General features: G+C 35.1%; 1 protein-coding gene and 1 long non-coding RNA gene across 2 annotated transcripts; both read right to left on the bottom strand.

The window, feature by feature from the left end:
• Window positions 1–5,805: 5,805 nt before the first annotated feature.
• Window positions 5,806–9,168, bottom strand: LOC133035831 (uncharacterized). Its single transcript, XR_009686952.1, has 3 exons — window positions 7,252–9,168; window positions 7,084–7,162; window positions 5,806–6,993 (listed from the first exon to the last, which is right to left on the bottom strand). It is a non-coding gene; the product is annotated as an uncharacterized LOC133035831 (long non-coding RNA).
• A 66-nt stretch (window positions 9,169–9,234) lies between these two features.
• Window positions 9,235–12,204, bottom strand: LOC115708986 (protein ROOT HAIR DEFECTIVE 3-like). Its single transcript, XM_061112191.1, has 5 exons — window positions 11,864–12,204; window positions 11,478–11,645; window positions 10,902–10,970; window positions 10,706–10,797; window positions 9,235–9,388 (listed from the first exon to the last, which is right to left on the bottom strand). Exons 2-5 carry the CDS (start codon window positions 11,613–11,615, stop codon window positions 9,343–9,345), a joined length of 345 nt encoding a protein of 114 aa, XP_060968174.1. The 5' UTR covers window positions 11,616–11,645; window positions 11,864–12,204; the 3' UTR covers window positions 9,235–9,342.
• Window positions 12,205–12,712: the final 508 nt, after the last annotated feature.

Below are 12,712 nucleotides of genomic sequence, written 5' to 3' on the forward strand. Positions count from 1 at the left end.
TAAGGTTAAGGCCTTTATATTGGAGGCCTAAAGCCCTAAGTTTACAGTTCAAATCCCTCGATACTTGCATAGTTTGTTAGATATTTACAAAAGACCAAAGTGTCCTAGTTTCTAGATATTATTAAGCCATTTTGTTAGGCTTTAAGGGCCCAATTCGTAGCCCACAACCTGTTGTCCACGGTAGAAATGTCCAGGAAAGCCTACAGTGCACCTCTTGGTTGGTCAAGTCCCTGAGGAGGCCAAGCAACCCGGCCATAGAGCCAGCCAGGGGTGGCCGGTCAGTCCCTGAGAGAGAGCTGGTCTATCACTTGATGCCCGCTTGAGTGCCAGGGTCTTCATTTATTCAAGTGCTGACTTGGCCTTCCTCTTTGTGAGATATACTACCACGTGGCACTGATTTTGTCCACGTAAGCATGCCACATCACAAGGACTAAAATTGGGACAACATTTTGTTGGGTTTTTTGCCCTAAATAAAACCCATTTCAATATAATCAAATTTACTTATTAATAAAGATCAAAGATAACATTTTATGTTGCATGGTTCACATGATTTATTTCATGATTATATATACAATGTATGAATTCTATTTAAGTCCAGAACATATGAATTTGTTAAAGATTATAGTGTTGTCAGCACAGTGGAACATAATCTTAATTATATGTTCGAAAGTTTATTCCCTGTTCACTGGATTTAGACTGACATGATAATTAGCGATAGGTATTCTTACACCTTGGAAAAATGTTATGTCCTTTCCAGGGCATTGACAAAGTTTACAAGTATCGGATGTATGGAGTATACATCAGAAGGGACCGATATTGAACTTTGATTAGATATATTAAAATTTACCGTAATATCTATTCAATTCAATATCACCCGTTGATCCTAGATCAAATGATCTTAATCCTGATATGATTAGATTCGATCTAAAGAGTACTATACATGTTCTTTGATTTGTTAGTTAAGCCTACTTTTGGATCAAGGTGATACGTACATTTTGGGAACATGATAGTATAATTGAGTGGGAGCGCTAACATAAATATGGAGTCTATAACTTCTATAGGAATTTAGAAGTAAAACGATGATATCCTTCGAGCTTGGATAAACAGAGATAAATGGTGGAGATATCATTTAACTTCGCTGAAATATCATTTATACGGAGCTAAGTGTTTTAAGGATAAAATACATTGAAGGTGTAACGGTAACTTAGTGCCTATTCAACGTAGATCATCTATTAGAGGGTCATTGATCAAATTATGATTATAACAATGGATAACTAATGACGTATCTATATCGTGGAACATATAGAGCGTTCTATATGACTGAGAGTGCAATTCCAAGTTCTACGTGTGGATTCAATAAGGAATTAATAAGTTAGGGAATTTACTTGGTAAATTCGGTTCAACTTATTGGAAGCTCGGAAATATAGGCCCGTGGTCCCCATACTAGTAGAGACCATAGTGCTTGTAAGACTCAGTTAATTGATTTTAATTAATCAATTATAATTCTAAAGTTAGACTATGTCTACTTTATGAATTTTCACTAAGCAAGGGTGAAATTGTAAAGAAAAGAGATTCTAGGTTTATTTATTAATTAAGAGACTTTATATGTCTAAATTAATAAATATATTAAATGGCAACATTATTTAATAATTAATTTTTAGTTATTAAATAATTAGAATTGACATTTAAATGGTTAAATTGGAAAATTGGTATTTTTGAGAAAATGGGAATGAAAAATAAAAAAATGGGAAAGTTGCAAAGTGAGGCCCAATTTCCTTATATGGTCGCCCACTATGCAAAGGGTTTACCATTTAATTTTTCCATTATTTTAATGCCATAAAATTCTAACCTAAAGCTAGAGGCATTCTATAAATAGAAAGTATTGGCTTTAGGAAACTCATGACTTACACATTGTTTCCTTCAGAGAAAAGCCTATGTTGCCCCTCTCTCTCTTTTTCTCTCTTCAATTTCGAAATCCTTGAGTGAATGAGTAGTGCCCACACACATCAAGTGGTATCTCAATCATAGTGTGTAAGACTGTAGGAGAATCCAAACAACAAGAAGGAGAATCAGCTTCAAGGAAGGAGAGAAAAAGATCCAGATTCAGATCTTGATAATGCTCTGCTACAGAAAGGAATCAAGGGCTAGAGATCTGAATGGAAGGAGTCATTATATTCCGCTGCACCCAATGTAAGGTTTCTTGAACTTTATATGTGTTTATTTAATTGTTTTAGAATTCATATTAGGATGTTAATAAAACATACTTGGTAGTAAATCTAGATCCTGGTAAAATATTTCCAGCACATTTGTCGTCCAGTGCCTGTGCGGATGTCTGTATGGATAGGAACTTTACTATCTATGTTGATGTTGTCACGACAATTATAGCCTTTACTGAATAAAATTTGATGTGCTTTTAAAACACTTTGTCTTGACTGTCTGATCTCATTGCAGTAGAGAAATAACTGCTTTAGTTGCCTTTATAATGTGTAGGTGAGGTAAGTAAAAAAAGGGGCCCACATGTACTACATAAGTGACTTTTGGGGGGAAACCCTTTTCTCACTTCTCATTTTTTACTTTTCACTTTCTCTCACTAGAAACATGCTCTAGAAAAAGCTTTTCCTTCTCTCTAGGTGGTTGAACTCCCAATAACCATTCTTCTCGAGATTTTTATGTTGTTTCAATGATCCAAGCTTCCCACCTTTTTCTCCAACAAAATCTTGTAGTGGGTAAGCTTTTTATTCTCAGCATTCACTTGAGTTGATTGATTTTTCCATGGATGTATGAACATTATTTATTTTTTTGAACATGCTTTGGTTCTTACATTAGATTGTAGTCTTTTTGGTATTTTTATCCACATGATAGCCTTAGGATAGACAATGTGTGATTTCTAGACAAAAAAGAACTTAATATGACCTTTGTGGTGATTCTTGGCTCTTTGAGTCCAGAAGAACAAAAGAACATATTTGAGTTCTTGAAAAAACACGTGTTTTGATCCATGCAGATGCTGGCTGACCAAGGAGGCTTTGTTTGAAGCATGGTCGGCCATAGGTTGATTTCATGGGGTTTGATTGGCCGTAGATACTGTATCCTTAGGCTGGCTGTCCTATGTTTGGAATTAGGGTTCGTAGCTGGACACTAGACTGGTTCGTGGCATCTGTCCAGCCACTAGGACCTAAAACCCTAGTTGGCCAAGATCAAGGCTCCAAGCGGCCAACAAATTTTTCTCATTCCTTTGACCACTACAAGGGTCTTGTGACACCCTTGGAGGCATATATAATTGTGGCCTTATCCGTGGTTTCTCTTTGAAACTTTGTATAAGGCTAGGTAGTGAGTCCATTATAGTCAATTGTACAATATATGACTTACTATATGTCTTAGTAAGTGTACTTAAAATGGTACTTGGTCGTTGATCGACCTTATACATTTTGTTTTACCTAGATGGTACCCTTGGGTACCGTTGACTTGAATGTGCTTGTAGCTTTGTAAGGTTGCTCACCTCCCCTTATTTCTTCCATGCAGGTAGTGCCATGTGTTGAATAGGGGAGGTGACAGCTACGTATGTCTCTTGTATACCTTGTACTTATAGTTGGTATGAAATAGAGTACTTAAAGAGTAACCCCGTGAGACCCTCAAGTAGCCAGATTGGCTGTATGGGGTCATGTCAAGATGGCAGGAAGGGTTACCCTGCCTCATGCGATGTTAGCTCTGGGAGTGACCATGAGGATGAGAGTCTCAGATTTGAGTTTAGTCGTGAGGAAGTTGTACCAATTAAGAGGAAGAGACACAAGCCTTGTGTTGCCCTGTCTAATTGTCCTCTAGGTCGCTATGATAGAGATGGTAATCCGTTGAATAGGCTCGGTGAGCCTTCGACACTTGGCCTAGATATGTCTCGGATCAATCCCCTGAGCTTGAGCTTCTCGATGCGGGTTCACAAGGTGATAGGTGGATTTCCCCTATTTATCTCTCTCAAAGGGCAGTTTTGAGGGAATGTAGGCTAATGGGTTAGTGGGTAGTATCCATTGTAAGATACCTCTTCTGAACCAACTAGCGCATCGATTTGCTCTCAAATTGATGGTGTGGTCAGAGTACCACATTAGCAAGGACTCATACTATTTCTTCATCTCTACTTTTGTGATGTTTCCGCTTATTTCAGGATGTGTCCAACACAAATCCCCCCCAGAAGGTATCAAGTACCTTTCGGTGATGTTTGTCTTATATAAGGAGCTAGGTTTGCCTCTGCGCACTCCTTATGAGATTGGATACTTCTTCAACTTGGAGTCAATTTTGCAGCAACGTCAGTCCTGATACTTCTATTTCAGCTAAGTTGGCCACCAGTGGCTAAATGATTCCAACAGCTCATCTATGCCTAAAGTGACGAGTATGCTTATAAGTACTTCAATGCTTGGGATGTTGAAGAGGTCCACCATTGGTGCTTTCAAAGAGTACAATTTTTCAAGTGTTCCATCCCCACATTAAAAATAAGGGATATGGCAAATCACATTGTGTCTCTATCGGCTGAGCAAAGAAATATAATCTGCTCGACTAGTTTGGACAATTTTTGGAAGTATGGCTTGTATTCTCCAGCTCCAAGAGTTGTGAGAGTGCCAACTGTACATGGGGCTTGCCCTTGAAATGGGAAACCTTCTGTCTTAGATGATGATGAAGTACCTTTGTCTCGTATTGCACAAAACTTAGAGAAGAGAGAGAAGGCTCTTTGCCGGTGCCTAGCCTGCGGAGGTCCAGTAGGTGATACTTCTCGTCATATCAGGCCTAGAGGCTAGGTTTCTTGGAGACCTACATGCCCTGTGCCCGCATCTGGGGGCAAGGGCAAGGTTGTAGTTGAGGACTCTGATAGTCCCTCTTCTAATGATGATGGTATTTGATAGTTCATAACATCATGCTTTTACTCTTGTATTGAATGTTTATGATTGCTTTCTGACATTGCTACTTTATTTTTGCAGATATGTCTTCCAGGTTGAGAGGTTTTATAGGAGGATGTTTAGAAAAGTGTACCGGATAGGTGAGGACCAAGGTGGCCAGGACTTCCCGTGGTGAGGATGTTCTCGGACCATCACTGCCTCCCCTTCCACCAAGGCCTACACCAGTTGGACAGCCTGTGATAAGGCTTGTCCATCAAGGTACTCAAAGGCCTAACAGAGGAGTAGGGTCAGTTGCTTGACAGAAGGCTCTTGAGGTAGCCAACTGGCGCATAGAGAGAGCTCTTCCTTTCTTGGACGAGGATCTGAGGGAGCTAGGTGATGGTGGACCTGACAGACCTTACTCTGCCAGACTTCAGGACCTTTCTCTTGTAAGTTATACTTTCAGCTCTGTTCATCTTCTTTGCACTGTATAGGCTGGCTGACCATGTGGCTTCTTACATGTGGCTAGCTGGCCTTAGAATCTCTTTGTGGGGGGCTGGCTAGCAAAAGTAGTCCCAAAGGGGGACTAGCCGACCAGTGTTGTGGTTTTTGACACTGAAATTGTTTTGCTTTGTTTTCAGACCCTAATGAAACTAAGCTCAGCTCGTGATGGCTCTTGGGAATCTTCATATGCTTTTTAGGAATGTGTGAAGACCTTGGAGGCTTCCCTTATGGCAAAGGAAAAAGCCAATTCTGAGCTAGAAGTCCTCTTGGTAGAGCGACAGAGGATGGTTTCTTGCCTAGAGACCATGCTTGGCTCCAGGAATGCAGAGAACACTGCCAAGGCTGCCCTCATCTCTAGGCTAAAAACTAAACTTGATGATCATAAGAAGAAGTTGCTGGAAGCTCTTGATGGCTAGTAGGCCATTAGGGTTTAGTATGTTGACCTATCCTCTGAACATACCTATGAGTTCCAGTTGCACAACCCTCGTGCTAGACTATCATACATGGGCAATATGGCTTTTGTGGAGAGAATGTTGGCCTATGGAAAGGCACTATTAGAGAGCCACATGGAGAAAAACAAGGTTGCTACCTATCGAGAGGCTCATTATTAAGGACAAACGACAAGGAGTTGGCCGACCCACCTGTTGAGTAGGTGGTCGGCCAAGACATTGACCACTAGGCCAGCCAGCATGCTAATGCTGGGGTCGGCTAGGACTCTGTGGATATTGATCTTGTAGCTCCAGATTCAGCTCCTTCTGCCCCTACACACATTTAGACAATATTTTTATTAGTAATATTCAGAATCATATTTGTATCACATAGATAATGTTTTCATGTTCTGCATAGCCTGTGTCGTTTTATGACTTGTGCCATTTTTGCTTTTAGAAATTACTCACTTTTATGTTTCATTTAGGCCTTTTTGGAACTTTACTTTCATGTCGTATGTGGCTTGAGGTTTTCTTAGAACAATACTTTCATGTCCTATGTGGCCTGAGGCCTTTTAGAACATTACTTTATTTTCAGCCTTACGGCCTTCATGTTCGTATTTTTGTCCATAAGCCCTCTATTTTTGAACACTACTAGTATTTGGGATTAGGGTTGCACATGGGCTGGGTTGGCTGGGTTGGAGATGTTTTAATGGGCCAACCCAATAACTGCGGTTTGGAAAAACTATGAACCATTCACTTTTTTTTTTAATTGTACATCCCAACCCTACTTACTATAATGATATAAGGGTTGGGTTGGGATTCATATTTTGGACTTTAATATTTATATTACGAAAATGATAAAGTTAATTGTACGAAGTTTGATTTAAAAATTTTTTGGATCATTGGTGAGATATTAAGAAGTAATTACTATTAAAGCCTATGAAAATGATAGCATTATTAAACCTTATGTATCCTAACAATAGATTTAGGTGCATGCATCATAAGATAATAATATATTCAAACCAAACTTATCATTTGTAGTTAACCATAAACTAAAAATATAAATGGCGAATGTTAAAGTTCTCAAGTCTCCACAATAAAAATAAAGTTGTTCACAATAGAAATTCTAAAGTTTTGAAGAAAAAATAAAGTTCAAAAGATAAATAAACTAGCTTCATGATTCATCCACTCCAGAAATTGACCTACATGCAAATTTAAGAAAAATATAAATAAGTAATTTATACACAATAATAACTAAAAAAAATCACAATTAAGTATATAACTTTGTACACCTTATAATTCCTTAGTCAACGACCACAGTTTCAATTTTCTTCTTCTCCTTTAGTATTACGTTTCCTTTATCTGAATTATCTAAAAAAAAAAAAAACTTACCAAATATAATTGGAAATAAAATAAAATAAAATAAAAAATAAATTAAAAAAGAAGAGTAATATATTTACCTTCTTCAAGAAAGTCATAAGCTTGAATGTCATCCAAGTATTTCTCAACTTGAATGCCTTCATGTGATTCCTTCAACCAATTCTGAGTGCAAACTAGTGCCTCTAGCATATTTGGACTCAAAGAACTTCTAAATGAGTCTAAAATACGACCACTAGTACTAAAAGTTGATTTTGAGGCCACAGTAGAAATAGGAAAGTAGATTTAGAGGCCACAGTATAAATAGGAATAGCAAGGATATCTCTTGCAATCAATGACAAAACATTGTACCTCCTAGCATTATCCTTCCACCAAGTAAGGATATCAAATGAAGAAGTTATTGGATCAACGACCTCATCTCTCAAATACCTCTTAATATCATTCATTTTCTCACTCAAACACTTCATCACTTCTTGTTGCAGATATAGAGATAATAATTTTCTTTTATGAATGTGCTTGATCTCACTCTTTGGTGGTGATACACTACTATTGTATTTTTCACCGTCAATCTTAGATTTGTTCTCCATACTATAGCAAGTATACAAACGTTGAAGGGTTTGCTCCACCTTGAGCACAATCTTTGTAACAATTTCAGTATTATAAACACTCTCAAAACAATATTTAAGATACTTCATCTTATACCTAGGATCAAGCACAACAGCAACAAACATCATAACATTGATGTTTTCTACATCCCCCAATATTTGTCATACTTTCTTTTCATATTGGCTGCCATTACAGATAACAAATGTTCATCACTTGAGGCAAAATCAGACAATTGAGTGTGAATTTCACAAATTTCATGATAAAATGTGTTTGATGTAACATGTAAGGTACCACTAAACTTTAGTGTGACTTCATAAAAAGTGCGTAGAAACTTGACAAATATCTTAGCACTCTCCTAATCAGTACTAGTAGGCGGTCCAACTCTCTTCTTCCCACTTTCATTTTCATTGAAGTAACTCAAGAATCTATCATCTTCCTCGTCATACCTTGAAAATGCTTTCTCAAAAATAATAGCAACATCTAGCATCATAAAAGTTGAGTTCCACCTTGTAGGCACATCTAAAATCCAACCCCCTTTATAATCAATCTTTTCTCTCTCAGCACGTTCATTAATTTTCCCAATCGCGCAGGAGATGACCGAATGTACCTCATAATATTATGAATAGCAGCAATTGAATCATGCAAATCTTTTAGGCCCTCATTCACAATTAAATTCACTATGTGAGCACAACACCTAAAATGCATAAAATCACCATCAAGAACAGACCCTTTCCATGCATTGACTCTCCTCTTAACAAGATTAACAACTACATCATTAGCCGATGCATTGTCTACAGTCACAACAAACACCTTCTCTATTCCCTAGCTAAGCAAACACGATTCAATCATCTTACCAATGGTATCTCCTTTATGGTTTGGAATTTGACAAAAACTTATGATTTCTTTTTACAAACACCAATTACTATCAATGTAGTGTGCTGTTAGACACATATGAGGAATTTGTTGTTAAACACACTCTTTGATCCATCTTGATCAACTCCTCTTTTAGTTTTAATTTTTCATCCAAATAAAGTTGGTATATATCTGTAGCAACTGTCATTTTGCCAGGAACAACAAATCTAGGTTGCACTACTTTCATGAGATGTTTAAAACCTTCACTTTCCACAACTTTAAATGCATGTTCATTTAACACTACCATCTTAGCTAGTGCTTTTCGACAATTCTCCTTATTAAAGGCCACTGCCAACAAATTTCCACCACCCTCATTACTATTTTGAAAACTCAATAACTTTTGTTTCTTATCAGATACCCTAAATGAATATTTCTTACATTGATTATTCAAATGACTCCACATACTGCTTGTTCCTACTCTAGTACTATGACAAGCATAGTCTTTCTTGCAATAATTACATTTTCACCTAGGTTCATTTGGATTCCCCCCCCCCCCCAAAACAAATGATCCCAAATAGCAGATTGTCTACTTCATTTTTTTTGGTAGTGGATCACCTTCTTTTTTGGGTGACTTAAGCTCTATGGGGTTTGTGGTAGTAGGGATGAAGGTAGTGTTAGGGATAGGAAGTGGAGTAGTGTTAGGCTTATCATGGATTTCACCTAATTGAGTAGAAGTAGGGGAAAGATACTTTTCCATAACTCCTATAAAAGTAACAACATAAAAAATACATAAAATCAACTAACTAGCATACAAAAATAATAACAAATATATATTAACAAAAATTTAATACAATGCATAAAAATATTTTGATAATAAATAATATTATATATAAAATCATGACACAAACAAATATTTTATAAATATGCATAAAAATAAATTAATTTACGTTATTGATACATCGATAATATAAGACATGCATGTTTTCTAAAAAAAAACTAATATAAGAAATGATAAATTATCTTTACAATACAAAATAATATTTAGATAATAAAAATGATGAGCTAGAATAAAAAAACTCAATTCTATTCATATATATATATATATATTTATACTAGATGAAAGTTACGTGGCGAGCCACGTAAATATTAGTTTTATTTAAGTTTTAGTGATATTTTTTAAAAAAATCGGTAACTAATTGTAAATTCTTTTTTATTATTTGTTTTATAAAAATAGACTTGTTAAGAATGCCATAATTGTATATATAAACTTATGAGGTACACGTTGTTATTAATAATACTAAAAAATTGGTAATATTAGAAGTACTTATGAACTGTACTTATGATTATGATTAAAACATGTTACACTTAGAAGATTGAAAGAGACTTCATATTAATGATAAATCAAAGAGCCATGAAAATACAGTTAAATCAAAATGAATACATAGTGTATCTTCATGTTACAGTTTTTACGGTTTTTAAAATTTTATTTACAAAAAATACGGTCTATTTTAAATTTATACTCAAAGTAAATATTCTAATATTGCTAATACCATTCTCCATACATATACAAAAAAAAAAAAAAAAGGAAAGGAGAGAGGATGAATAATGAAGTTATGATGTTTTGAAATACTTGCATACACTACTCCATGTAAATGCATAACATGATAGATACACAATCACAAAAAACATATATAACTAATTACTTGGAAGGAAATTATCCTAACCGTTGGACACTGGCTAATATATTATGTTGAATGATTCTTAATCTGAAGTAAAATATTGTTGCAAACATTACACCCTAAACTACAGTGTAAGTAGTGGGCCAAGTAGCAGCAAGCAAATTTTTACAGTTAATTTAATTATTAAACAAGACAAATATGGGACTATCAAAGCCATAGCTGAAATTGTCAATCTACAGAACATGGTTGTTAATGATAAAGCACGTATCTGCAAAATGCATACTAACTGAGGATCACCACAAAAGAAAGGAGGAAATCAATTTCTAAAATGCATAAAAATCATCCTCCAATCACACTTGCGATTAATTTTTGTTTATATAAAAAATCAAACAAATCTTACTCTGACAGATAGGTATCAAGAATTGAAGTGAGCTTCTTCCCAAATCTAGTAACAGGACCAAGTTGTACACCCTCCTCGAGTGCCAGCCAGTACTGTATCATTGTTTAAGCAAGTAATTACCCTCCGAAAAGTTTAAATACCAAATTAACTTTCTTTAAAGTCATGGAAAAGATGTAAATGCATGAAAAAATGGTACCTCATTTCCTGAAAAACTAGAGAACTTCTCATTGGCAATTTCTTCACAGCGCACAGTAGCCACCATAACCTGTGAAGAATTAATTATTAAAATTTGCCTCTTCCAAAGGTCAATATTTATGTATATGGCTATACAATATGAAGTGCATCAAGCTTGCTCTCATCTGTTAAGCGCCCAAACATTATCTTGTCCAATGCCTATAAAATAAAAGTGTACACTTAAATATCCGTTCGAGGTATCTAATCCAAATTATACAGACATCTTCCATACACATTATATATGTAAATACATGTATACACACATTTACAAACTTCAGTTTTAATTTTAAGCACAAATTTCTAATTAGATAACCCCAATCTCAGTCACAGTTTGTTCATCTGATAAATAATTCACAATCATCTAACATACAAACAAAGCTCTAATTGAAAATCAAACAATTTACATATAAAATATATGAGTGCATGTAAACTAGTATTAAAGTCATATATATAACTGTATCTGCGAGTGTGTGTGTGTGATTATAGATAAACAAACAAATATCAGAGCATTAGTAATAAAATGAGAAAGAAGACGTACATCAGAGGAGTTGCTAATGACCTCTCTCAGGAAAATCTCCTTATTACTAGAGAAAGTGTTGATAATAAGACTGAGAAGCTGATTAATCTCAGCCTTGAATGCAAAGGTCTCTACGTCTCCCATTTGAACGTTCATCATTGAGTGATTGTGATTGACCTTCTTGAAATCCTAAGTAAAACAGAGTAAATATTGGAAATGGAGAAAATGAAAACAAAGAATCAAAGTCGACTGAACAATTGCTACATAATTAAAGAAATAAGAAAACATCAAGTAAGACCATGGGATGAAATATATATATAAAATTCAAATAAAATTATTAAAATAAATTAATTAAAGAGATCTCCAAATCAAATGTTAATGAATGTATCAAAAAAATAATAAAATACCCTAGATTAAAAGTAAAAGAAGGGTTTCAATCTCCGGAAGAAGCAAAAGGTCCTCTTCCACTTCATCTCGTCTAAGTTGTGGTCGCAACGTGAGATTAGAACAATATATATGGAGAATGAAATATTGAAAGAGAAAGTAGAACTCCAATTTCATTTTTCCTTCCGCAAACTATAGAGCTCCAGTTTCAGTGGGTAGATTAATCGATATAGGTTAGGGAAAAGTGCATAAAGGGAGGAGCATGTTAATCGTAAGGAACAGTTATACAATGGTTAACGTTTGAAGTTATTGTTTAATTTTTTTGGGTTTAATTATTGGGTTTATTTGTTAACGGGAGATAAAACCTATTAACATCGTTAAATTTAACAGAATATTCTTTTATTTTTACGGTATATTCTGTTAAACTAAGAAATATCGTTAGATTTATACTTTTAATATATAAAGATATATATATATACTAGTAACGCTATACGTGCTCCGCACGTGGATAACACATAGGATGTAAAATATTGATATTATAATAATTTACTTCATAGTAATTTAAGGTGACAAAATTTCTAATGTTGCAACATGATAGTAGCTTTTAAAGTTACAACTTACATATCTATTTCAAGTTGTAATGGAACTTAAAAAGTGTTACCAAGTTATGGCCTTTATTTATGTATTCATTCCATCTAATAGTGATAGAGCTTCCAAAAGTGGAAGCTTATAATATAGTATTCCAACAAGTGGCCTATTTATATATGTATTCCATCATAGAACTTTGAAAATAACTTTAAAAAGAGCAATAAAAGAGCAAGCCAATTTAGAAGAGAAGCACAACCAAGCTTTCTACTGCATCTAATCTTTCA

This window comes from Cannabis sativa, chromosome 3, assembly GCF_029168945.1.
Source record: "Cannabis sativa cultivar Pink pepper isolate KNU-18-1 chromosome 3, ASM2916894v1, whole genome shotgun sequence".
Classification (NCBI taxonomy): domain Eukaryota; kingdom Viridiplantae; phylum Streptophyta; class Magnoliopsida; order Rosales; family Cannabaceae; genus Cannabis; species Cannabis sativa.

What these genes read in the sequence shown, in the direction of transcription:
- LOC115708986 (XM_061112191.1), bottom strand. Translation starts at nt 11,615, where the DNA reads ATGATGAACGTTCAAATGGGAGACGTAGAGACCTTTGCATTCAAGGCT. An exon ending in TCATTAGCAACTCCTCTGAT is followed by an intron (nt 10,971 to 11,477) that starts GTACGTCTTCTT and finishes AATTCTTCACAG; the next exon opens with GTTATGGTGGCTACTGTGCG. An exon ending in CTTGATACCTATCTGTCAGA is followed by an intron (nt 9,389 to 10,705) that starts GTAAGATTTGTT and finishes TTACTTTTATAG; the next exon opens with GAGTTATGGAAAAGTATCTT.